The sequence below is a fragment of the Nicotiana tomentosiformis genome, chromosome 11 (assembly GCF_000390325.3).
Source record: "Nicotiana tomentosiformis chromosome 11, ASM39032v3, whole genome shotgun sequence".
NCBI classification, from domain to species: Eukaryota; Viridiplantae; Streptophyta; class Magnoliopsida; order Solanales; family Solanaceae; genus Nicotiana; species Nicotiana tomentosiformis.
The window spans coordinates 101468690-101493770 of NC_090822.1; the positions used below are offsets into that span (position 1 = coordinate 101468690).

The following is a 25081-nucleotide window of genomic DNA, read 5'->3' on the forward strand; positions in this document are numbered from 1 at the left end:
ATGACTCGAGCTCGCAATCATATATCTACAAGGTTCGAAAATTACCCAAATAATAATCGCGGATGAGATTAATCACAAAAGTACCCAATGAGTACTTTGGAAATTTAGTCCTTTGGGCATTCCCAACAGCAAAACTGAACGGCCTTTTGCGAGAGTCTCTTCCATATGTGTTTACCCTTAAAATTGGATAACAATTAAACTTATAATATGGTTCTAAGGATACGTGATTTCACCTAATACCAATTGATAAATGTGAGGATAAGTAATAAAAATTAACAATAAAGTAAAGCAAACTAGTGTTAGGATGGAACTCAACCCTCGAATTTGGATACCCTCGAACTGGTTGATGCAAGAACAACTAAATAATAACAAGTTGATGAACAATAGTATAAATGAGAAAGAGAATTATATTGCTTTGATATCTGTCAACCTTCTCTTACAATTGATTAGAACCCCCTTTATATAGTAGAGAAATTCCACTTATGGTGTAGTTCTAATTACAGAAGGAAATCCCATGATTAGCTAATTAACCGTTTTTGATTTGATCCGTTCGGAGATTTACGCCATGATCCTCGACCAGTCACCGAGATTTACGCCATGATCCTCGACCAGTTACAGATATCTCGCCTTTCTGTTATTATGCTATCTTCGATCTTGCTCGATGTATGTCTCATTTAGCTTCGATCGCTACTAGCCTCCATGTCGACAGGTACCTCGATTCTGAACTCGATACGTTGTCCTTGTAATTTAGTCTGTTCCGTTACGAGGCCGTCCTTCGATGCAACCTCTCGGTCTCGGTCAAATAGTAAAATCAGGTGGGCCCGGTTTTAACCGTATACAGATAGTCCCCTCATTGTTTGGAGTTAAATGACAAGAAACGAATTGAGCCTTCGATTTTCTACCTCGACCTGTCATGACGTCATCTACATGACATAAGCAACAGAAGTGACCGAAATGTCCCGTCTGTACAGTTATCAAGGAATTAAATGCGCGTCAGTTGATGGTCGTCCATCGCCAATTTTGAACTGTCGTTGTGATATCTATAAATAGCTCCTCTCTTTACCATTTTGAACTTCTACTTTCAAATTGCTAATCTCCAAAGCTTTTTACATCTTCTAAGTTCTTCATCTGCAAATCTACGATTTTCACTGCTAACCTCTTCTTAGAATACCAAATCTTATCATATCTATTTATTTTAACTTCAAATCCAAATGGAGAAAACGTCAAAAATTGCTCCTCAGAAGGAAAACGCTTCTTCATCGCGGTCGCTCGACGACAAAACACTGGTGGAGCCGTGCCCTGAAGTGTGTGTTCTCGTGGGGTGCATCCTCACTTCCGACTTTAAGACTGATAAAGCCTCATCAATTCCAGGTCGATGCGAGCCAGTGTCGAGGTATATATGCTCGATAATTGAGGGATACCTTAAGCAGGTAAAGAAAGACTGCAAGTGGGAGGGAAAAAAGGTGGTGATCCCGACCCTCGAAGAGGACATCACCACCCATGTGGAAGGGTTTCTAAGTGTTTACACTTATCCTTTCACGTTGGGCCCCCTCAACCCCATCGTCGTTGATTTTTGCCGTCAATATCAAATAACCCTAGGCCAAATCCATCCTTCCTTTTGGCAAATTGTTATTCTGCTCTAATTCTTCGTGAGCAAAGTTGAGGGGATGCCTTTCACCCTCGACCACCTCATCAGGTTGTACAGCCCCTGCCTCTATCGAAGCGACTTAATCAAACTCCAACGCCGGGCAACCAAAGTGTTGTTCTCGAGAATAGATGAGGACAAGGACCGAGGTTGGATGGGTTGGTTCATTTGAGCGAGGACTTCAAACCTAATCCTAACAGAGAAGATGCCATTTCCCGAGAAATAGAATATGCAACGTAAGTACAATCCCACTGTTAGCTCCTATTTATTGTTTTGCTCCTTTGCTTCTTCTCATCAATATCCTTTTTCATGATGTAGCGGTCGCTTGGATGCTCGGTGCAATTCCTAACCTTAAGATCCGGGTTTGGGACCTGGCCTCGGCCTCTAAATATGCCGAGCGCTCATGGCGCGATTTATCAAAGGGCTGATGGGAGGCCAAAATGCATGGTAAGCCCCTTTTCCACGTCTTTGATGATTTTGTTAAAGCATTTCTTACTTAATTTCCTTTCATACAGGCCTTGGCAAAGATGCTTTCATGAGGACCCTATCTGCTGAGGAGGAGACTTCAATCCCGGCACCAAAACTGGTGAAGGACAAAAAGAGAATAAAAACCTCAACCTCCGAGGATCTAGAACCTAAGAAGAAGACAGCTCGTAAGCCGAGGAATAACATCATCCTCCCGACCGAAGACTCTATTTGGCGTCTAAGGGAGGAAGAGGAAGAAGACGACTCCGGGCTGGTGGCCCGAGTGGGAATGAGCACCGAGGCTCCAAAGGCAACTGAATCGGTAAAGGATGTAGAGACTCCTTCTCGAGATGAGGAGGTCTCGAGAAGAGACTTGGGCGATGTCCCCGAGTCATCGAGGATTGAAGATGCCTCCCACCATAATGAGCCAACGGTGGGTACGACTGTAAGGGCTGGTCTCGTGGCCCCTCGAGATGGAGAATACACCCCAAGTGATCCACTTGGGGCAATAGAAATTAGAGGCTCCCCGCTGCTCCCCTCGTTTTCTGAGGAGATGATTCAAGAGGCTTGAGCCTTGAAGACCCTCTCCATTGAAGGAGCCCACGAAAGGGAGGACACCCTTCCATGATCACTTTACTGGGGTCAAAGATTCTATCGGTCTGAGCGAATTGGAGGTCTCGAGGAAGGACCCAGGCGGGGCATCGAGCCTTTTCAATGAAGCGCAGCAAGCTCTGAATCGGGTAAGCCTTACTTACCCTTGTTGGTATTACCCTTGTGTTCATTTTTCTCTTCATGTATAACATCTTTTCTTCTTTCTGCGTAGGCCTCACTGCTTCATCGTGAAGCATTTTCTTGGTCTCGAGCTGAGCTGAGTCGGTACGAGGCCGATATTCAAAGGCTTACCAAGGAGAGGAATGCCCTCAACCTTCTCGGTGGGCAAAAAGAAGAAGAGATCAAGGACCTCCGAGCTGAGTTGGCCACGTCTCACAAATATCAGACCGACCTGATCGAGCAGGTATTAAAAATCTTAAAAGCTCATGGGCTCGATTTGGGAATGGTGGCTAACATTTCACTCTCATAGTTGCAGCAAAAGGTCGATAGGATTGAGTAGTTCCGCGAGGAGGTCAACATGATGAAGGCGGAGTCCTTGGGGTGGAAAAAAGGTATGGACCATTTTGTTGCAGAAAAGGAGACTGCTCGAGCCCAATTGTCATCGGTCGAAAGTCAGCTTTGAGGCATGAAGGAGAAGAGCTCGGCTTAGGAAAAGGAAATAGAGGATCTCGAGGCTCGGTTGTCTTCCGAACTTGCAAAGGCCAAATCTAAAGTCGAAAAGGAAAAAGCCGAGGCAGATGTGATCGTGGTCATCTACCGGGCCAATTCTAAAGCTGCTCAAGTCCAAGCGAGAGAGGCAGCCGAGACCGCTCAAACTTGAGCACATTGGATTGCTGAACTCGCCAAATGCCAATCTCGGAGGGAAACCCTCGAGGAGATCCACGCTCGAGGTTTCGATCTTACCAACGAGATAATAAAGGCTAGAGAGCACGAAGCTGATGCTGGAGCGCTGACCTCCTCCGATGATGATGATGACGCCGAGAGCAAGAGCTGGTCCGAGAGCGGGGGGGGGGGGGGACCTCGATGGAGAAGAAGTTGCCCCCGGAGAAAATTGGGAACCTTAGGATTTTTCACTTTTGATATTTTATGTAGGATCCTGATCGGACCTTGTAAATATTCTCATATATATAAAGATCTCTTTCCTTTCCAACCTATCTTTATTTCACTTTCTGCCTTGTGAAAATTTTATTTCATTCGTGCCTTAAGAAAATTTTGTTCATAAGTTCGAGGCTTAGGCAATTTGATCGAAGCCGGACTAGTGTATTTTTTATAATCGAGTGAGTACTTGCTCGAACTCGGAGTAGGGTGACCCTTAGGTTTTAATTAAGTGAGGATGATTTCTCGAACTCAAAAATAAAATGGCCTTTTAAGCTCTTGAATTAGGCCGATACGACCATAGTAAAAAGAATGGCTTTCTTCCCCTTTCGGCTTGAAAAGTTTATTGTTTAATCATATAAAATCTATTGTGCCTTAGCATGAAATAAGGGATTTGCTCGAGAGTTCGAACGGTTCTGTACCCATTAGGGTTTTCAAGGGTCGATATTATTGAGACCCTTTGTTTCGTAATGCTTTAGCATAAAATAAAGAATTTGTTCGAGAGTTCGAACAACTTTGTACCCATTAGGGTTTTTGAGGGTCGATATTATCGAGACTCTTAGTAATTCAGCCGAGGGTAGCCTTTTTAACCAGTTTATGAAAATATTCGAATGCCTGTTTTATAACGGAAATCGGACGTCTCTGAACCGTGTTAATTTGGTCGTAGCCTTTAACTTGGAATTCACCTTTTGGGCTTGTTCCCCTGTTATACTTTGAATTTGTTCGAAGTATCAGTCCCCGAGAGGGGTGGCCGTGGCCTATAAAATTGAGGGTTGCCTATTTTAAGGTCTTACAATCTCGAGGTTTTAGTAATTCGATCATGTCGATTTTTTGGATGGCAGTCCCCGAGTGCGGGGTTAATTGTTCGAACTTTAGTTGTGACAGGCCCTTAAGTCAGTTTACACAACAGATCACAAGCATGACATTGTAAAGTAAAAATTTCTCTAAGGCATGAAATATCTGGCAAGGAAAAATAATTTTTTCAATATATTAACATGTGTACATGATTGCCATTAGGGCTCGAGTAATCTCTATGGGCATGGTTCGTTCGACTGTTTGACCCTTACAAAATTTTCCTATCGAGACCCTGTCGGCAGGAAATATTTTCCTTGTAACTATTCGAGGGTGATGCCCCCCCAGTATAGAGTTTGATTGTAAAGGAGCCTCGAATACTGTTGAATTTCTCTAAGTTAGCACGAACAATGGTTGCCTCGTTAAAAATCTCGATGGAACAACGCGTGCTTTCAGACCTAAGGACTTTGTGTTTGAAGAATCCTTTGATGTCATCAATTAAACACCTGCAAATGGTTAGTATAAAATATAAATGAAAATTGAGAAGGTCCTACCTTAGCAATAATATCGTTTGAGGAGTGATATATTCCAATTGTTTGGTAATTATTCGTCGTTCATTCCCCATTTCCCCATTTCATGAATGGCCATGGGGATAAGACCGAGTGGAGTTGCTCTCCGGTTTGGTGAATCATCGGCGCATACCTTTGACATTTGTCGCACTTTCAAACAAACTCTTTTGTATACTTTTCCATATCGGCCCAATAGTATCCTGCTCTGATGACTTTATGGACTAATGATTCAGCACCAGAATAATTTCCACAGGTGCCCTCGTGGATTTCTCGTAGGACATAGTCGGTATCTCCTGGTCCCAAACATATTTCCAATGGTCCATCGAACATTCTTCTATACAGTGTTCCGTCTTCGGCCAATGTGAATCGTGCAGCCTTCGTACGTAGAGTCCTCGATTCCCTAGGATCCCATGGAAGCTTCCCGTTCTTTAGGTACTTGATATATTTGTTCATCCAATCCCAGGTCAGACTTGTGGAGTTGATTTCGGCGTGGCCTTCTTCAATTACTGACCTTGAAAGTTGTACGACAGTCCCCGAGCTAACCTCGTCATCTTCGACTGATGACCCCAAATTTGCGAGGGCATCGGCTTCGCTGTTTTGTTCTCGAGGCACATGCTGTAGGGTCTATTCTTTAAACCGATGTAGAGTCACTTATAGTTTGTCCAAGTATCTTTGCATTTGATCTTCTCGAACCTCGAAGGTTTTGTTGACTTGGTTTACCACGAGCAGGGAGTTACATTTGGCCTCGATGACTTCTGCTCCCAAACCTTTATCTAGCTCGAGACCTGCAATCATGGCCTCATACTCAGCCTCATTGTTAGTTAACTTGGCAGTTTTGATAGCTTGTCTAATTGTATTACCCGTGGGCAGCTTCAAAACGATGCCTAACCCGGAGATGTACCCGACTTTATTAATAGTTCCTTTTCGACCTCGGGTACGAGGGCTGGCATAAAGTTGGCCACAAAGTTCGCTAAGATTTGAGATTTGATGGTCGTTCGAGGTCGATACTCGATATTGTACCCACTGATCTCGACGGCCCATTTGGCCAATCGACCCGAAAGTTCGAGCTTATGCAAAATATTGCGAAGGGGGTAAGTAGTCACCACACAGCTCGGGTGACATTGAAAATATGGTTTTAATTTCCTAGAGGCGCTTATTAGGGTAAGCGCTAATTTTTCTATGTGTGGGTACCGGGTCTCGGCCTCACCTAAAGTTTGATTAACACAGTAAACAGAAAATTGCGTACCTTACTCTTCTCGAACTAGGACCCCACTTACTACGATTTTTGAGACTACTAAGTACAAGTACAATTGTTCGTCCACTTTTGGAGTATGAAGCAGTGGCGGGCTCGAGAGGTACCGCTTTAATTCTTCCAATGCTTGTTGGCATTCCGGGGTCCATGCAAAATCGTTCTTCTTTTTGAGCAGTTAGAAGAACTTGTGACTTCTATTTGAAGACCTCGAGATGAATCGGCCTAGGGTGGCTATGCACCCTGTTAATCTTTGCATGGCCTTAACATTGTCCACGACTGTGATGTCTTTGATTGCCTTGATATTATCAGGGTTGATTTCGATCCCCCGATTTGATACCATAAAACCGAGGTACCTAGCCGACCCCGAATGCACATTTCTCTGGATTGAGCTTCATGTTGTATTTCCTTAGTATATCGAAGGTCTCCTGCAAATGTGTCAAATGGTCCTATGCTCACAGGGACTTAACTAGCATATCGTCAATATAAACCTCCATTGATTTACCTATTTGTTCTTCAAACACTCGATTTACTAAGCGTTGATAAGTGGCACTAGCATTTTTTAGTCCAAACGGCATTACATTATAACAATAGGTACCGTACTTAGTGGTGAATGGAGTCTTTTCTTGATCCTCTAGGTTCATTTGTATTTTATTGTACCCGGAATAGGCATCGAGAAAACTAAGGATCTCGTGGCGGGGAGTGGCATCGATCATGCGATCGATATTCAGCAGAGGAAAAGAATCTTTAGGACATGCTTTGTTTAAATCTTTATAGTCTACGCACATTCTAAGTGTATTTCCCTTTTTAGGGGCTTTGACTATGTTTGCAAACCATTCGGGATATTTTACTTCCCAAATGGATCCTATTTTGAGAAGTTTGGCTACCTCGACCTTGATGAATTCATGTTTTACCTTGGACTGGGGCCTTCTCTTTTGTTTTACCGGGCGAAACTTTGGGTCCAAGCTCAATCGATGTGTATTAGTCTCTGGCGGGATCCCTAACATATCTAGGCGGGACCAAGCAAAACAATCCATGTTATTGATAAATAATTTAATGAGTTTTTCCCTGAGCTCGGGGGTTAACCCCGTACCCAGGTATACTTCTCGATTGGGTAGATGCTCGATTAGTATGACTTGCTCCAACTCTTCGACCATCGATTTGGTGGCATCGGAATCCTCGGGGATTATGAAGGATCAAGGGATCCAGTAGTCATCGTCCTCGTCCGTTCCCTGCTTCTCCAACTGAGTCGAGGCTGGTGGCTGTGGTTGGTATTTAGCTTCCTGTTTTCCTTTGGACTCCGATCCCTTTGTTGACGAAAGAGCTGATACCGATGTTAATTCATCGACCACGAACATTTCTTTGGCAACATGCTGTTCCCCATACACCGTTTGTACTCCATCCGGTGTTGGGAACTTCATCATTTGGTGAAGGGTTGAGGGGACCACCCTCATGTTGTGAATCCAGGGTCTTCCGAGCAGTGCGTTGTAGCTCATATCGCCCTCGATCACATGGAACTTTATTTCTTGAATAGTTTCGACTATATTTACTGGTAGGATGATTTCTCCTTTAGTTGTTTCACTCGCCATGTTGAAGCCATTGAGAATCCGAGCTGCGGGTACGATCTGATCTTGTAAGCGAAGCTGCTCCATGACCCTCGATCGAATAATATTTGCCGAGCTTCTTAGATAAATTAAAATACGTTTAACCTGAATTTTATTTATAAGGATAGAGATTACCAAAGCATTATTGTGGGGTTGCGAGATCCTTCTGCTTCCTCATCATTGAATGATAAAGTGCCTTTTGGCACATAGTCTTGAGTTCATTTTTCCCTGGTGATTGATACTTTAGTGCGTTTGAACACGGGCCCTTGTGGAATATCGACCCCACCAACGGTCATGTGAATCACATATTGTGGTTCTTCCTGCTCGTTTTTCCTATTTGCATCCCTGTCTCTGAAATGGTTTTTAGCTCGGCCGCTCAAGAATTCTCGAAGGTGACCCTCGTTCAATAGACGGGCCACCTCCTCCCTTAGTTGTTTGCAGTCTTCGGTTCTATGACCATGTTACCATGATAATTGCTGATTTTATTGGGGTTTCTTTGGGATGGATCGGCTTGTAGGGGTATGGGCTATCTAGTATCTTTGATTCTCCCAATGGCTGACACAATACCTGATGTGTCGATGCTGAAGTTGTATTCTGATAATTGTGGTACTTCTATGGGATCGGCATGTTTATCAAAGCCACTTTTGCTCATGAGTCCAAGAGATCTCTGTCCTCAATCATTCCTTCATTCATTTCGCATGGTATTGCATCCTAGGCCACTGTTTCTAAGATCTACGTTGTATGGTTGATACCGGTCTCTGCCCAACTGGGTTCACTGTTGATATCCCTTTGAGTTCTGCCGACGAGCCTGTTTGGATAAACGGAACCGGAAGAGGTCCCAAATTGATCATCCTCGACCCTGATCTTTGACTGGTACCGATTATGTATATTGGCCTAGGTTACCACTGGATATTCAATTAAATTCTTCTTTAGCTGTCGTGATGCCACCGAACTTCATTCGTTCAAACCTTAAGTAAAGCCTTGAACAACCCAATCGTCTGTGACCGGTGGTAGTTCTATGCTTTCCATCTGGAACCGAGATACGAATTCCCTCAATATTTTGTTGTCTTTTTGTTTCACCCTGAAGAGGTCTGACTTCCTAGTTGCAACCTTTATTACTCCGGCATGTGCCTTTACGAAGGAGTCTGCAAGCATGGCAAAGGAATCGATGGAATTAGGTGGCAAATTGTGGTACCATATCATTGCTCCTTTCGATAAGGTTTCTCTAAATTTATTCAGTAGAACTGATTCGATATCATCGTCTTCCGAGTCATTCCCTTTTATTGCGCATGTATAAGAAGTGACATGCTCATTAGGGTCAGTGGTCCCATTGTACTTAGGAATTTCTGGCATTTGAAATTTCTTTGGAATGGGTTTCGGAGCCGCACTTGGGGGGAAAGGCTTATGTAAGAATTTCTTTGAATCCATACCCTTTAGAATCAGTGGTGCCCCCGGTATTTGGTCAACCCCGGAGTTGTATGTCTCTACTTTCTTGTCATTTACCTCGATTTTCTTTTCTCCCGATTCAATCCATTTAGTGAGCTCCACGAGCATTTTTATAATAGCGGGGTCAGTCCCAGATTCGTTGGTGTTCGACCTTTCCGGCATAGGCTCGGCCCTATGGACGACTTCTGGTTCGATCCTATTTGGTGTTCGGTGCTGATTTTGTAGTTGTGCTATAACAGCTTGTTGAGCCTGTAACATTTCGAATATCAATTGGAGGCTAACTCCACCATCTTCTCTGCCCTGCGTACCTCGACCACCTTATCGAACTTCCCTTCATATGCTACCTTCGGGATCAATGCCCAAATTTGCATTTAGGGCGACGTGTGAACTGACATCGACGAGATTTGCAATTGGTGCTTCCTCAAGGTCAGCCTGAGGCACCTCGATCCCTAGGGGGGATATATTGTCATTTTTCCTGTGAAATCTGAGGCCGCAGTCACCATGTGTAGGTGCCGCATGTGAGTTTGACATGTTTATCCTGAAAGCAAAGATTCTTACGAGAACAAGTGTAAAGTAGTGTGTGTTATCGGAATCAATATTAAGCAATCACTATTATCCTTAGCCCCACGGTGGGCGTCAAACTGTTTACCCTTAAAATTGGATAACAATTAAACTTATATTATGATTCTAAGGATACGTGATTTCACCTAATACCAATTGATAAATGTGAGGATAAGTAATAAAAATTAACAATAAAGTAAAGCAAACCAGTGTTAGGATGGAACTCAACCCTCGAATTTGGATACCCTTGAACTGGTTGATGCAAGAACAATTAAAGTATAACAAGCTGATGAACAATAGTATAAACGAGAAAGAGAATTATATTGCTTTGATATCTGTCAACCGTCTCTTACAAATGATTAAAAAACCCCTTTATATAGTAGAGGAATTTCACTTATGGTATAATTCTAATTACAGAAGAAAATCCCATGATTAGCTAATTAACCGTTTCTGATTTGATCCGTTCCGAGATTTACGTCATGATCCTCGACCAGTCACCAAGATTTATGCCATGATCCTCGACCAGTCACGGATATCTCTCCTTTCTGCTATTATGCTATCTTCGATCTTGCTCGATATCTGTCTCATTTGACTTCGATCGCTACTAGCCTCGATCTCGACAGGTACCTCGATTCTGAACTCGGTACCTTGTCCTCGTGATTTAGTATGTTCTGTTACGAGGCCGTCCTTCGATGCAACCTCTCGACATATGGGGTGCAAGTGCACCAATTTTTTTTTATGTCGATCCCCACTATCAAAAAATATTTCTATGTGTTTTTGCTAATAAGAAAGAATTATCCGCATGTAAAAGGACTTATTGAAAAAATAATAACGTAAATAACATCGTCAAACAAAAATTCCACGTGTTATTGACATATTGAAAAAAATTAGATTTAGATATCCATCCTAAAATAAACTTGTATCACAGTATCACACTCATATAGTCGGGGCGGTCTTACTGTCCACAATTTGATTTTTATTTATATTTTTAGTAAAGGAAACAAGTGTAAAATTTTCTTGAAATTTCTCACAAGTCAAAAATGAGATTCCATAATTCCGCGTCACGAGTTGAAGTATTGACCTTGCTACAACTTTTTTCTTTTTTTAAGCTAACAAAGGAATTAGATTTTTTATACTTCGTTCTTATTGTGGGCAGCTACCATTTATCAAGAAGGAATACACTTTTAATTATACTTGGGAGTTGTTGGAAGTTCTGGAAAAACTTGGCCTGATTGGAAGTAGTTGCGAGTTTAGCCAGGCATTCAGCTACTTGGTTAGCCTCCCTAAGACAGTGTTGCACGCAGACATTAGCATCATTTATGGAGTTGATGGTGCTGTCCATAATCTGCATAATCTTGAGATTGTTGGCCTCTTTCTTTGTCAACATATTTGCAATGATCAGAGCGTCAAGTTCAAGAACAAAATTAGTGAGCTCATGGTGGCTACACCATTTCACTCCAAACTCGGCTGCAAGAGCTTCAGTCATATTGTTGCTATTACTCTGTACATTGACTGAGAAAGCCATGAGTAAGTCACCATTACTGTTTCTCACAATACCCCCCAATACCTGCTGCACCAGTTTCTTTGATAAAGCTCCCATTGGTATTGACCTTGATAGTATCCGCCGAGGGGGTTTGCCATCTAACTTGCTTCCATGTTTAAATCGGCTTGAGTCTCTCTATCTTATCACAGTAAGAAGGCCACTCGTCCTTGCTATCAATACCAGGAATCACCTTTGCAACTGCCTGCTTTATGATCCAGACTCCTTGGTACTTCATAGCGTTGTGGGCCCTTGCTACAACTAGCTTTAAAAGAAACAAATATAAAAATTAATTAGACTGTTGGGGCGGGATGGATGAAATGGAGACACGCTTATGGTATTTTGTGTGACAGGAAGGTGCCACAGAAACTTAAGGGTAAGTTCTATAGAGTGGTGGTAAGACCAACGATATTGTATGGGGCTGAGTGTTGGCCAGTCAAGATCGTTCATGTCCAGAAGATAAAAGTAGCAGAGATGGCATGTTGAGATGGATGTGCGGGCATACCAAGTTAGATAGGATCAGAAATGAGGTTATTCGCGACAAGGTGGGTGTGGCCCCTATTGAGGACAAAATACGGGAAGCGCGACTTAGGTGGTATGGTCATGTGAGGAGGAGGAGCACAGACGCCCCGGTGAGGAGGTGTGATAGGTTAACATTGGTGGGCCTACGAAAAGATAGAGGTAGGTCAAAGAAGAGGTGGGGAGAGGTGATTAGGCAAGACATGGCGCAACTTCAGCTGACCGAGGACATGACCTTTGATAGGAAGGTATGGAGGTCGAGGATTAGGGTAGTAGAGTAGGAAGTCTTGAATGTCCATAACAATAGTATTGGCACGCAATCTCGCTTTCAGTGGATAGTAGATTTTTATGACAAACCGTTATTTTCTTTCATTGTTAATTACCTTACTATCTTGTTGTTTTTATTCTACTTTTATATGACTTTTTGGTACTATCCTTTTTTGTCTATATTTTCTTTAATGTGATGCTTATGCGTTCCTGAGCCGAGGGTCTATTGGAAACAGCCTGTCTATCCTCACAAGTTAGGGGTAAGGTCTATGTACACACTACCCTCCCCAGACCCTTCGTTGTGGAATAATACTGGGTATGTTATTGTTGTTGTTGTTGTTTGCTACTAATTACTTCTTGACTTTAAAAGCTGGCGGTGAAGCAATTTTAAAAACAAGACACTAGCTAATTAGTTGAGCAAAAGTTGGTACGGTACTCAGTAAAACGAGTCAAAATCGTATATTGCTGTGTACAATATTGATCAGTTTGATCAAGTACTGATAAAAGGTCTAATAAAAATATTTCATAATATATGTGTGCACAAGCAGCGTTAGTTGACAACATAATGAAGTGTTTAATTAAAAAAGATTAGTATGATTATATGTTAATTTTAACATTTAACATTATCCTTTGTAAAGCAATGATATGGCTAATCAGTCAACATGCCTCTATATTCTACAGTAACAACTTGACTATTTGAATTACTTTGTTTCTTTAAGGGTATGTTTGGTTCGAAGTAAAATATTTTTTTATTTTTTCCATGTTTGGTGTCGGCTTTAATATTTTGGAAAATATTTTCTCATTAACTCATTTTTCTCCAATTGAAGGAAAATATTTTCCCTATCAAGAGAAGGGAAAACATTTTCCAAAACTCTTTTTCAACCTTTCTCACCATATTCCCTATCCCCACCAACCTACCCCACACCCACCCCACCCCAAGACCGCCCCCACCCTAAATAAAAATATTATTAATAGTAATTTCTTTTCATGATATAAATAGTGTTTTTTTCATTTTAACAAGTGAGTATTTTCTTTTCATAATATAAAAATATATTTTTTCATTTTAATAAAAAAAGTACTTTTTTTAATGATGTAAAAAAAGTATTTTCTTTCATTTCAATAAAATGATGTAATAAAAAGTATTTTCTTTCATTTCAACAAAAAAAGTATTTTTCATGACATAGAAAAAGTATTTTCTTTTATTTCAACAAAAAGAGTATTTTGTTTTCATAATGTAGGAAAAATATTTTCTTTTATTTCAATAAAATAAGTACTTTATTTTCATGTTGTAGAAAGGGTACTTTCTTTTTCAACCAAACAAAATATATTTTCTTTTTAGTTATGGAGCATAAATTTCAACTGATTTTGCGTAAAAAAGTAAAGCAACACATTAGTTCCTTTGGGTTTGTGTGAAATTTTAGAAGAATAATTAAATTCTTGAAGAAAACAAAGTCCTGAAAATGTTTGGTATTTGGGGGAAGAGGGGAGGAGCAAGGAAACATGTGGCCTTGGGGAAGGGGATGAGGAGAGTAGCATAAAAATATATATTTTTATCTCTAACCAAAGACTAAAAAATATTTTCCGAAACAAGTTTTCTTCTCACCAACCAAACAAAGGAAAATAAGTGGTAATGCTATTTTCATTCGTACAAAATACACCCTAAAAGTTTTAACACTCTTTTGATACAAAGGAAGGATAAAATTAATCTCATCCTTAGATATTTATTGATAAACAGTAGTAAGACTAGAGAAAGAATTCAAAAAGTCACAAAATTATTATAACCCGATAAAAAAAAGTCACAAGTCATTCGATAAATATTTGTTTATTTGTGTGTCTCGTGGCATATGTGAGCTAACATACAAAATTTGATGTCACCCTCACGATCTCATCTAATTGGTATGTATTTGGATCTTATAATTGGTTTTCTGCCTTTTCTTGTTCAACAAATATAAATTTGACCCCCCCCCCCCCAAAAAAAAAACTATTCCCTTCCAAATTAGATGAGGTATTTTTTTTTTTAGTCTTGTTTACCCTAAAAATTAAGTAACAATTAAATTTGTATTTTGGTTTTAAGGATATGTGATTTAACCCAGTACCTATTGATAAACAACGAATTAAATAGATAAATTGGACAATAAAATAAATCAAACCGGTCTGCAAACAATGCCTCGACCTCGATTCAAGATAGTCTCGAGGTTAGTTAATAAGAACAATAGAGGATGAAACAAACAGCGATGAACAGTAAGTAAAACAAAGAAAGCAGCGTATGTATATATTCTTATCAGTGAATAATGATTGTTCTCTTCACAAGTAAATGGGATCGCTCTTTATATAATAGAGGAATCCTAAATAAGGTACAACTCTAATAACGGAAGTAGATCCCATGATTGGTACTAATAACCGCTTTGATTTGATCTCTTCCGGAATTTTCGCCGTGATATTCGACCGGTTACTGATATCTCGTCATTCCGTTATTACGCCTTATTCGAAGTCAAGCATGCTTGATCTCGGTTGTTGCTGGCCTTGGTCTTAATGAACACTTCGATCTTCAGGCTTGATGTTCTATCTTCGAGCTCGAGCCCGATCTATTATGAGGTTACACTCGAGGCAACTCCCCTGCCAACGAAATCGGGTATGTCCGATTTTGACCGTATACAGATATTCCCCTCATTGTTTTGAGTGTAACGAGAAGAAACGAATTCGAGACTTCGATTAACACCTCGATCAATTATGACGTCAACATCGTGACGTAAGCGACAGAAATGATTGAAGCGTCGCGTCTGCTCAGTTTCCAAGGTCATTAATTAACGCTAGTTGATGGTCGGCCACCAGTGCTTTCAAACCATCAAAGTGGCTATTATAAATAGACCACCTTCATAATCTTCTCAAACTTTACTTTCAAACTTCTTCTAATCTTCAAAAGCTCTTCTATTCTCTTTAAGTTCATCAACTTTGCCGGTTTCAGTTTGCCAATCTCTTATTAAAACACAAATTCCGCCTTCTTCTTCCTTAAACCTCATATAGCAATGGCAAAAATATCATGATCGTTCCTCAAAAAGACAAGGCCTCCTCATCGCGGCCGGCTGGTAACAAAACACTGGTGGAGCCACATATCGAAGAGTGCATCCCCGGGCCATGTGAACTTACTTCCGACTTTAAAGTCGAAAAACCCTCTTCGGTTCCTGGACGATGCGAGTCCATGTCTAGATACATCTGCTCGATATCCGAAGGCGATCTCGAGCAGGTGAAAAGAGACTGCCACAGGGAGAATAAAGAGGTGGTGATTCCTACCCCCGAGGAGGACATCACCACTCATGTGAAAGGATTCATAAGTGTGTATACTTACCCTTTCACACTGGGTTCCGTCAATACTGTCATAATCGACTTCTGCCGCCAATACCGGGTAACCCTAGGCCAGATCTACCCATCTTTTTGGCGCATTATCATTTTGCTCAGATTCTTCTCGACCAAGGTCTAGGGGATGTCTTTCATCCTCGATCATCTCATTAGGCTATACAGCCCCCGTCTTTATCGGGGCGGACTAATAAGGCTTCACCGCCGAGCCACGAAGGAGCTGTTCTCGGGCATAGACGAGGACAAGAACCGAGGATGGATGGGCCGATTTGTCCGAGTTAGGACCTCCGACTTAATCCCCGCCGAGAAGATGCCATTCCCTGAAGACTGGAACATGAAGCGTAAGTAGAACCTCACCGATAACGTTTAGAGAGCAGCTTCCCCCTGGTTTCCTGGTACAGTCCCGGACCTTGCAGATTGGGTTCGACAACTGGTTTCAAACTCTTCGTATGCTGAGCGCTCGTGGCGCGATTTGGCCAAGGGTCGATGGTAGGCCAAAAATCATGGTAAGTTCCCCTGTCCGTGTTTGATGCTTTCCTGTGAAATACTTCTTTTTAACTTAATTTCTTCTCATACAGGTCTTGGAGATAATATCGTCATGAGGCCACCTCCTCCCGGGGAAGAGGAGGTCCTGAAGCCAAACAAAGACAAGAAAAGGAGAAGGGCCTGGCCTCCAGATACCCCAAAGCCCAGGAAAAGCAGGGCTCGAAAGTCGAAGACTGATCCCGCTGTTCTGTCTGCCGATGTAGTCCAAACGCTACGAGGTAAAAACGAGGAGGGAGAAGATGGCAACTATCTGCTGGTGGCTCGGAAGAGGGAAGGCATCGAAGCATCGAGAACTGCTAAGCCGGTGACGGTCGAGGAGTTTCAGTAGCAGACCGAGGTGTTCTCGGAGGAAGGTCCGAGCAGAGTCCCCGAGTCATCGGGTGTTGATGATGCCTCCTGCCGTGATGAGCAACCGGCGGGATTGCCCGAAGGGTCAAGTTTTGAGGCCCTTCAAAGATAAGAGAATGCCCAAAGTGACTCGCTCGGGGCAATTAACATTGATGATTCGCCGGTCGACCCCACGTTCATTGAGGGGCAGTTTCGGGATGCCCGGTACATGGAGACCCCCGATGTGGGGACGGCCCCCGAAGGGGATGAGATATTTCGCGGCTGCTTTATGGGGGTAGATGATGTTCCCGACCTGGACGCATCACTCATTTTTTATGAGGCTCGACGGCTTTTGAACCAAGTATGTTTTAGCCTATGTTACCATGTTTGCATTTGTTCTTATTTCTCTAAGTCTGATTTCCTTCCTTTCTGTACAGGCTACGGCGCTCCATCAAGAAGCGTCCTCCAAATACCAAACTGAGCTGACCTGATGTGAGGCTGATCTCAAAAAGCTTATGGAGGAGAGAGACGCCCTCAAACTACTCTATGTGCAAAAAGAAGTGGAGATCATGAGTATTCGAGTCGAGATGACAAGAGATCATCAAGATCAGACCAAGCTCATTGAATGGGTAATGTAAAATTTTGGGAGCTTGTTATGTATTAACTTGATATTGGCAACTAACACTTTGATCCTGCAGGTTCATCAAAAGGCCGAATTGGTTGAACAGCTTCGTGAGGAGGCCAAGATGAAAGAGGCAGAGACTTTAGGGTGGAAGCAAAATATGGACCGTCTTTCCTCGCAGATAGATGCGGTTCGGGCCCAACTGCCTTTGATTGAGCGTCAACTCCAAAGTGTGAAGGAGGAGAATTTGGACTGAGCCCACAAGGTTGAAGAGCTCGAGACTCGATTGGCCACTGAGCTTGCAAGGGCCACATTCGAGGCCGAGGCGCTCGTGGCCTCATACCGAGCCGATGCTGAAGTCGCTAACACTCGGGCAAAGAAAATGTCTGACGCTGCTGAGGTTATATTGTCCCGTGTTGCTGAGCATGCTAGGTGCCAGTCTCGGAGAGAGACTCTTAAGGAGGTACATGCACGTGGCTTCCACCTTACGGCTGATAATGAGAGTGCGAAGGTTTTGGAGGACGAGGCCGGAGCTTTGCTTTTCGATGATAAAGACTCTGCGAGTGGATCCGAGAATAGAGGAGATGAAGATGAAGCTCCCGAAGATGTGGCTCCCGAGGCATACTAGGCACTTAGGATTTTTTGTGTAAGACCCTGTGTGGTATTTGTAAAAAATTCGCATATATGAAAGATTATTTTTCTTTCCGTTTCGTCACCAATTTCTGATTTATGGTAAATTATGTTTTGCCTTTGCCTTGTGAAAACTTTATTACAATCAGGTTGCTATAGCCTCTATAATCGAGTGAGCAATAGCTCGAACTCAGAGTAGAACAAACCCTTAGGTTTTTTAGTTAAGCGAGGGCGAGTCCCCGAGCTCAACAATACGTTTGGAATTTTGATTTCGGATGGCTTGATCGAAGCCGCAATTGTACTATTTTTATAGCCGAGTTCGAGTAAGTTTCGAACTCACAGTAACAGACCCCTTAAGGTTTTATATCAAATAATGATGAATCCTCGAGCTATATTCAAGTCAGTTTTATTTGAGCTCGGAAGAGTAGAACCCTTAGGTCCGAATTGAGTGAGAATAAAATCTCGAACTCTAAGTGTATTGGCCCTTAGGCTCTTTAGATTTGGCCAATATGGCCTCTAAAAGATGGCTATTTTTTCCCTTTTTCGGCTTAGAAGACATAGCAAAAAATTTCTTTATGCCTTAACACGTATTCTTTACCCATTGGGTTTTTTGAGTGTTCGATGTCGATTGAAACCCCTTTGCTTTTTGTGCCTTAGCACGTTTGTGTTAAGATAATTTAATACCTCTTAAGGTTTTTTGAGGGCTGATTGCATAGAAGCCCTTTTGATTTCTTGCCGAGGGTAGCCTTTTTTAACCTGTTTTTCAACGAATTCGAAGGCCTATTTTTATTGCAGGATTCGGACATCTCTGAGCCGCCTTAATTTGGCCTTAGCCTTTGGGTATGCCTCTTGGGCTTATATCCCAATAACACTTCAAACTTGTTCGAAGTGTTAGTCCCCGAGAATGATGTCCTTGGCCTATAGATGGATGGGTTCCTCTTTAAGGTATTATGAATTTGAGTTTAGATTACTGGAATATGTCTATCGTCGAAGGCAGTCCCCGAGTGTACGAGGTATATTTGCACTTGACCCTTGAGCCATTTCTCACAAAATTATAAGTATGGAGCTTGTATAGTATAAAATTTTCTTTGAGACACAAGATGTTTGATATAGAAAGAATGCTTCTTTGTATAATTTATACATGCGTACATGTTTTACCATCGGGGCTCGACTAATCTATACGGACACGGTTGATTCAACCGTTTGGCCCATTACAAAGTTTCTCTATCGAGACCCTTTGACATGAAGTATTTTCCTCGAAAGTGTAACATCCGAGGGTGATCCCCCCCCCAAGTATTCGAGGTTTATTGGATACTGTTGAGTTGTCCTCAGGTAGCACATAATTGTTGCCTCGTTAAAAACCTCGCCGAAAAAACTCACTAGGGAAAAAAACTGATATAAGGGAAAAAGAGTGCAACGCGTGTTTTAAAACCTGAGGTCTCGATGTCTTCGATCGAACACCTTACCAATAATACCATTTAAGAAGCGATATGTTCCAATTATTTGGCAGTTGTTGGCCGTCCATCGTGCCGAGCTTATAAGATCCCTTCCCGATGATGTCGAGGACTTGGTAGGGTCCCTCCAAATTTGGGCCGAGCTGTCATGCCCCGAACCTAGGAGCGAGACCAGCACCCGGTGCCTCACCTAACCTGGCGTACCAAATTGCGACTAAGGACTTTGAACATATAATTTCATAATTTGGCCATGGGGCAACCTTGCAAGACAATTTGCGAAGCAAAATATAAAACTGAATGGAAATTAGCGCTGAGTAAACATCAATATAAAGCTGGGCCGATAAGGCCGTCATAACTACTACAACTGACAAACCACCAAAATATACATACCAGGCCTACAAGCCTAACATACAGCACTAACCAACAGGATATGTCTACAAGCCTCTACTGATAGATATATTGTGATCGGAACAAGGCCCCGACCTACCCATAATATATATAAATACATACAGAAGATGTACACGAAAACCTAGACCCGATAACTCCGAAGGATGTGGAGCTTACCGATCAGGCTGAACTCTAGAAACACCTACTAAGAAGGTCTACCCGTCTGTCTATCTGAACCTGCATGCATGAAATGCAACGTCCCCAGAAAAGGGACGTCAGTACGAAATAATGTACCGAGTATGTAAGGCAATAACATAATTGAAAACTAAAACTGAACTGATAATATAATAACTGGAAGTAACTGGGAGTCAAAGATGATCTGGAGATATACTTACCTGCTGATACTGACTCAACTCCTTCAATATAGTAAGTAAAATAAATGTCCGGCCCTATAAGGCTCGGTACGTGTAACTGCTCGGCCGTAGTAGGCTCGCTCATAGGTGCTCGGCCATACTGGGCTGTGTATCTCGGCCATCCTGGCTCGCTCATAGGCGCTCGGCCACAGTAGGCTCGGTATATATAACTTACCATCTGATCAGAGGTTGCCCAATAGGGGCCTGCCCACCGATTATAGCTCGATAGTGGTGAAAATAGTGTAATACTGTATATATATATAGACCATCTGCTCTCTTGACTATATATATATATACACCCTCTGCTCTCTTGACTGAATAAAGACAAAACTAAACTGAATATGAAGTCTCGATAAGGGAGAATACTGTAACTTATGAGACTAGGACAGTGTATATAAATACGGGAGTATGAGCTTCTCTTTATGCCTCGTTATCAAACACATGTAATTACGAGATCATGCTAAAATGAAGGAAGGGCTTAGCCTTAACATACCTTATCACAATATTTCCAATCACCAAGTTGAACTCACCTCTTCGCACCTTAATCTACAAGAACGATAATAATACTATCATTAAGTTACGAAGGTACAACTATCGCACAATGAACGACAAGCTTATTTTGTATTAAAACGGGCAGCATATCCCCTATAATCCTTACTTTCTCCAAATTCAAGATAACACCAACAATACAAGAACACAACAATAACAACATATATACATTATTTTCCATCCCTATATACTCCATCAAATACTACAAAACAGCCCAACACACTCCAATCTCTGTATACACAAAATGACCACCGTAGTAGTGTCAAATGACCCGGAAATGTTACAACGAACGACCAGCCCAACACCCTACATTTATATAGTTTTTATCCAGCCCCTTCCCCCTCCAAAACTCCACAAAACAGTAGTAAAACACGCAGCCCAACAGCAACACAAAACAGCCCACAAAACAGTCTGTTACAAGTGAATAACTCGAACTCATGGCTTTCGATCACCGTCCCGTGAGTTCTTACAAGTATAGAACGACTTACCATGAATTTACAGTAGAAAAAATGGATGAAAGAGAGCAGTAAACTTACCTTATTTGTTGGATAACTCAGCTCCTATCTTGGTTCTTCAAACTCTAGGTTTTACCTCCAATTAGAACTTGAAAGGGAGAGAAAAGCAATTAGGGTTTGTGAGAAATATTTGGGAGGATTTTTGCAGAGCTTATGTCTGGTTATTATGCTCTATTTTAATTCTAATATATGAAGAAAATAGGCCTTTAAAAGGCCTCTTTGGACGACCCAAAATGGCCCATTTTTGGGCTTTCATTTAAGCAAGTAGGTGACACATCTACTTGTAATGACCATATCTCTCTACTCCGATGTCATATTGACAAACGGTTTAATGCGTTGGAAAATAGACTCATAGATATTTAATTTGATGGGTGGAACACCCCATAACTCTAAGTATATCGGGATAAAATTGCAGTTACATTTGACCCAAAGTTTCAGTAAAACTTATGAATGTAACTTGTGATGACTTTCATCGACTTTTGTTACACAACTCGCTTGACTTCAAAACATAACACACGGATGTCATACGACTAATATAAATCATAACATAATCTCCTTATAATATTAAGCACCCTAGTCTCACCCCAAAGGTACATGTTATAACATTCCCAACTTGTCGACTTTCGACGAAACATTGTTTTCTTCAATTGATTTAGCTTCTGAACCGTCCAACCCTCTTTGTACTTGTTGTTCATGATCTTCAATATTTGTAACCTCATAGGTAACATGATTAACTTAATTTATATACTTTTAAATATTATCTCATTTTTGGTCCTACATTAGTTTGCTTACGACTCATTTTTACGTACGAAAATATTGGGTGTAACATCACTCCCCCCTTGGGAACATTCGTCCTCGAATGTTTACTCTTAGAGACTTTGGAAAATTTTGGTAGAGTATCCTTCGTACACTAGGTTAAAACCAACCTGAATGCAGCCAGAAAACATTCTATGCATGCCACACATGGCCAATGTTTATAAATAGCAACACTTTGCCTCACCAACCGTAAATCATAAATTCTAAAAGTGAAAAATAAAAGCTTACCTGATGACCTGCTAGCCTGAATAGAGCTATGTTGTAGCATCCCATCTCGAGCCATATCTTCAGTTTGAAATAGGTGGGGGTATTTAGACTTTATTTCTCCCTCCGATTCCCACGTTATCTCTTCTACATTCTTGTTCCTCCATAAAACCTTCACGGAAGCTACCTCCTTATTTCGTAGCTTGTGGATTTGTCGGTCTAGGATGGCAACTGGAATTTCCTCGTATGACAAGTCCTCTGTAATTTGTACATCATCTGTGGGAACCACTCGAGTACGATCGCCAATGCACTTCCGTAGCATAGATACGTGAAAAATCGGATGGACAGACTCCAATTCTAAGGGCAACTCTAACTCATAAGCTACTTGGCCCACTCTCCGAATAATCCTATAAGGCCCAATATACCGTGGGCTAAGCTTGCCTTTCTTGCGAAGCCTCATCACGCCCTTCATAGGTGATACCTTTAAGAATACCCAGTCATTAATCCTGAACTCTAAGTCTCATCCCCGCACGTCAGAATATGACTTCTGACGACTCTGAGCTGTCAACAGTAGCTCCTGAATAAGCTTTACTTTCTCTATGGCCTGCTGAACCAGGTCTGGCCCATATAACCCAGATTCTCTAACATCAAACCACCCTATAGGAGATCTGCACTTACGCCCATACAAAGCCTCGTACGGAGCCATCTGGATACTGGAGTGGTAATTGTTATTATATGCAAACTCGATAAGAGGTAGATGTTCATCCCAAATTCTTTTAAAATCCAACACACATACTCGTAACATATCCTCGAGCGTCAGAATTGTGCGCTCGGCTTGTCCATCAGTCTATGGATGAAAAGCTGTGCTGAGATTCACCTGAGTCCCTAGACCTCTCTAAAATGACCTCCAAAAATGTGCTATAAACTGAGCCCCACGGTCCGATATAATATAAACCTGTACTCCGTGTAGCCTCACTATCTCCTTAATATATAACATTGCATAATCTTCTACTGTATATGTAGATCTGACCAGTAGGAAGTGAGCTGATTTCATGAGCCTATCGACTATCACCCATATGGAATCAAACTTACGATTAGAATGAGGTAAACCCGTGATAAAGTCCATGTTTATCGCCTCCCATTTCCATGTCGGGATATCTATAGTCTGCATTAGCCCTCCGGACTTCTGGTGCTCTACCTTCACTTGCTGGCAACTAGGACATTGGGCGACAAACTCAGCAATGTTCTTCGTCATATTGTTCAACCAGTACACATCCTTAATGTCATGATACATCTTTGTCGACCCAGGATGGATGGAATACCACGAATAATGTGCCTCTGACATAATCCTATCTCCTAGCCCTGCTACATCTGGAACACACAGACGACCCCTGTATCTGAGAACCCCATCTCCCTTGAGCTCTAACAATGGCTTCTTCTGCTGCGGAACTCGCTCTCTCAACTCGACCAACTCTGGATCCTCGTACTGCCTTTCCTTGACTTCAGCTATGAGGGATGATTTTGCAGTATTTTGGAGTACAACTCCACCATCCCCAGAATCTACTAACCGAACCCCCAAACAAGCCAATTGATGAATCTCTCTAGTTAATTGTTTTTTCTCGGGCTCTACATGTGCTAAGCTACGCATAAATCGGTGACTTAAGGCATCTGCTACAACATTAGCTTTCCATGGATGGTAGAGAATGTTAACATCATAATCTTTCAATAACTCAAGCCATCGCCTCTGTCGCAAATTCAACTCTTTTTGCTTGAAGATATATTGTAGGCTTTTATGATCAGTAAATACATCAACATGAACACCATATAAATAATGCCGCCATATCTTAAGTGCATGGACAACCGCAGCTAACTCGAGGTCGTGTGTCGGATAATTCCTCTCATGATTCCTCAACTGCCTTGAAGCATATGCAATTACCTTCCCATGTTGCATCAGGACACATCCTAACCCGACACCTGAGGCATCACAATACACGGCATAACCCTCTAGACCCTCTGGAAGTGTTAGAGCTAGCGCTGAGGTCAACCTGTTCTTAAGCTCTTGGAAACTCCGCTCGCAAGCCTTTGTCTATTGAAACTTAGTTTCTTTCTGTGTCAACTTCGTCAATGGTGCCGAAAGGGAAGAAAAACCCTCTACAAACCTCTGATAGTATCCTGCTAAGCCTAGAAAGCTACGAACCTCTGTCGGAGTGGTAGGTCTAGGCCAAGATTTCACGGCCTCAATCTTTTGAGTGTCTACGTTTATACCTTCATCTGATACAATATGCCCCAAGAATGCTATAGACTTCAACCAGAACTCACATTTAGAAAACTTAGCATACAACTTACGATCACGGAGGGTTTGGAGTACCGCTCGCAGGTGGTCCACATGCTCCTCCTCTGAACGGGAATAAACCAGAATATCATCAATAAATACTATCACGAACAGATCTAAAAATGGTCGGAATAGGCTATTCATCAAGTCCATAAATACGGCGGGTGCATTAGTAAACCCAAAGGACATGACAAGGAACTCGAAGTGGCAATATCGGGTCCTGAAGGCTGTCTTCGGAATATCTTTTTCCCGAACTCTGACCTGGTGGTACCCCGACCTCAAATCTATCTTTGAAAAGCATCTAGCCCCCTGCAACTGATGAAACAAGTCATCGATCCTTAGAAGTGGATACTTATTCTTAATAGTTACCTTGTTCAGCTGCCTATAATCGATACACATCCTCAGCGAGCTGTCTTTCTTCCGCACAAATAGTACTGGTGCACCCCAAGGTAAGGTACTGGGCCTGATGTAACCTTTCTCTAGCAAATCTTTTAACTGCTCCTTCAACTCCTTCAATTCGGCAGGTGCCATTCTATATGGAGGGATGAATATTGGTTGAGTTCCTGGA

The 25081-nt window shown here is 42.0% G+C and overlaps 1 protein-coding gene across 1 annotated transcript; it reads right to left on the minus strand.

Moving 5' to 3' along the window:
- Positions 1-11194: 11194 nt before the first annotated feature.
- On the minus strand, positions 11195-11638 carry LOC138901934 (uncharacterized). Its single transcript, XM_070189734.1, has one exon. The coding sequence runs from the start codon at positions 11636-11638 to the stop codon at positions 11195-11197; it is 444 nt and encodes a 147-aa protein (XP_070045835.1).
- Between the last annotated feature and the right edge of the window lie 13443 nt (positions 11639-25081).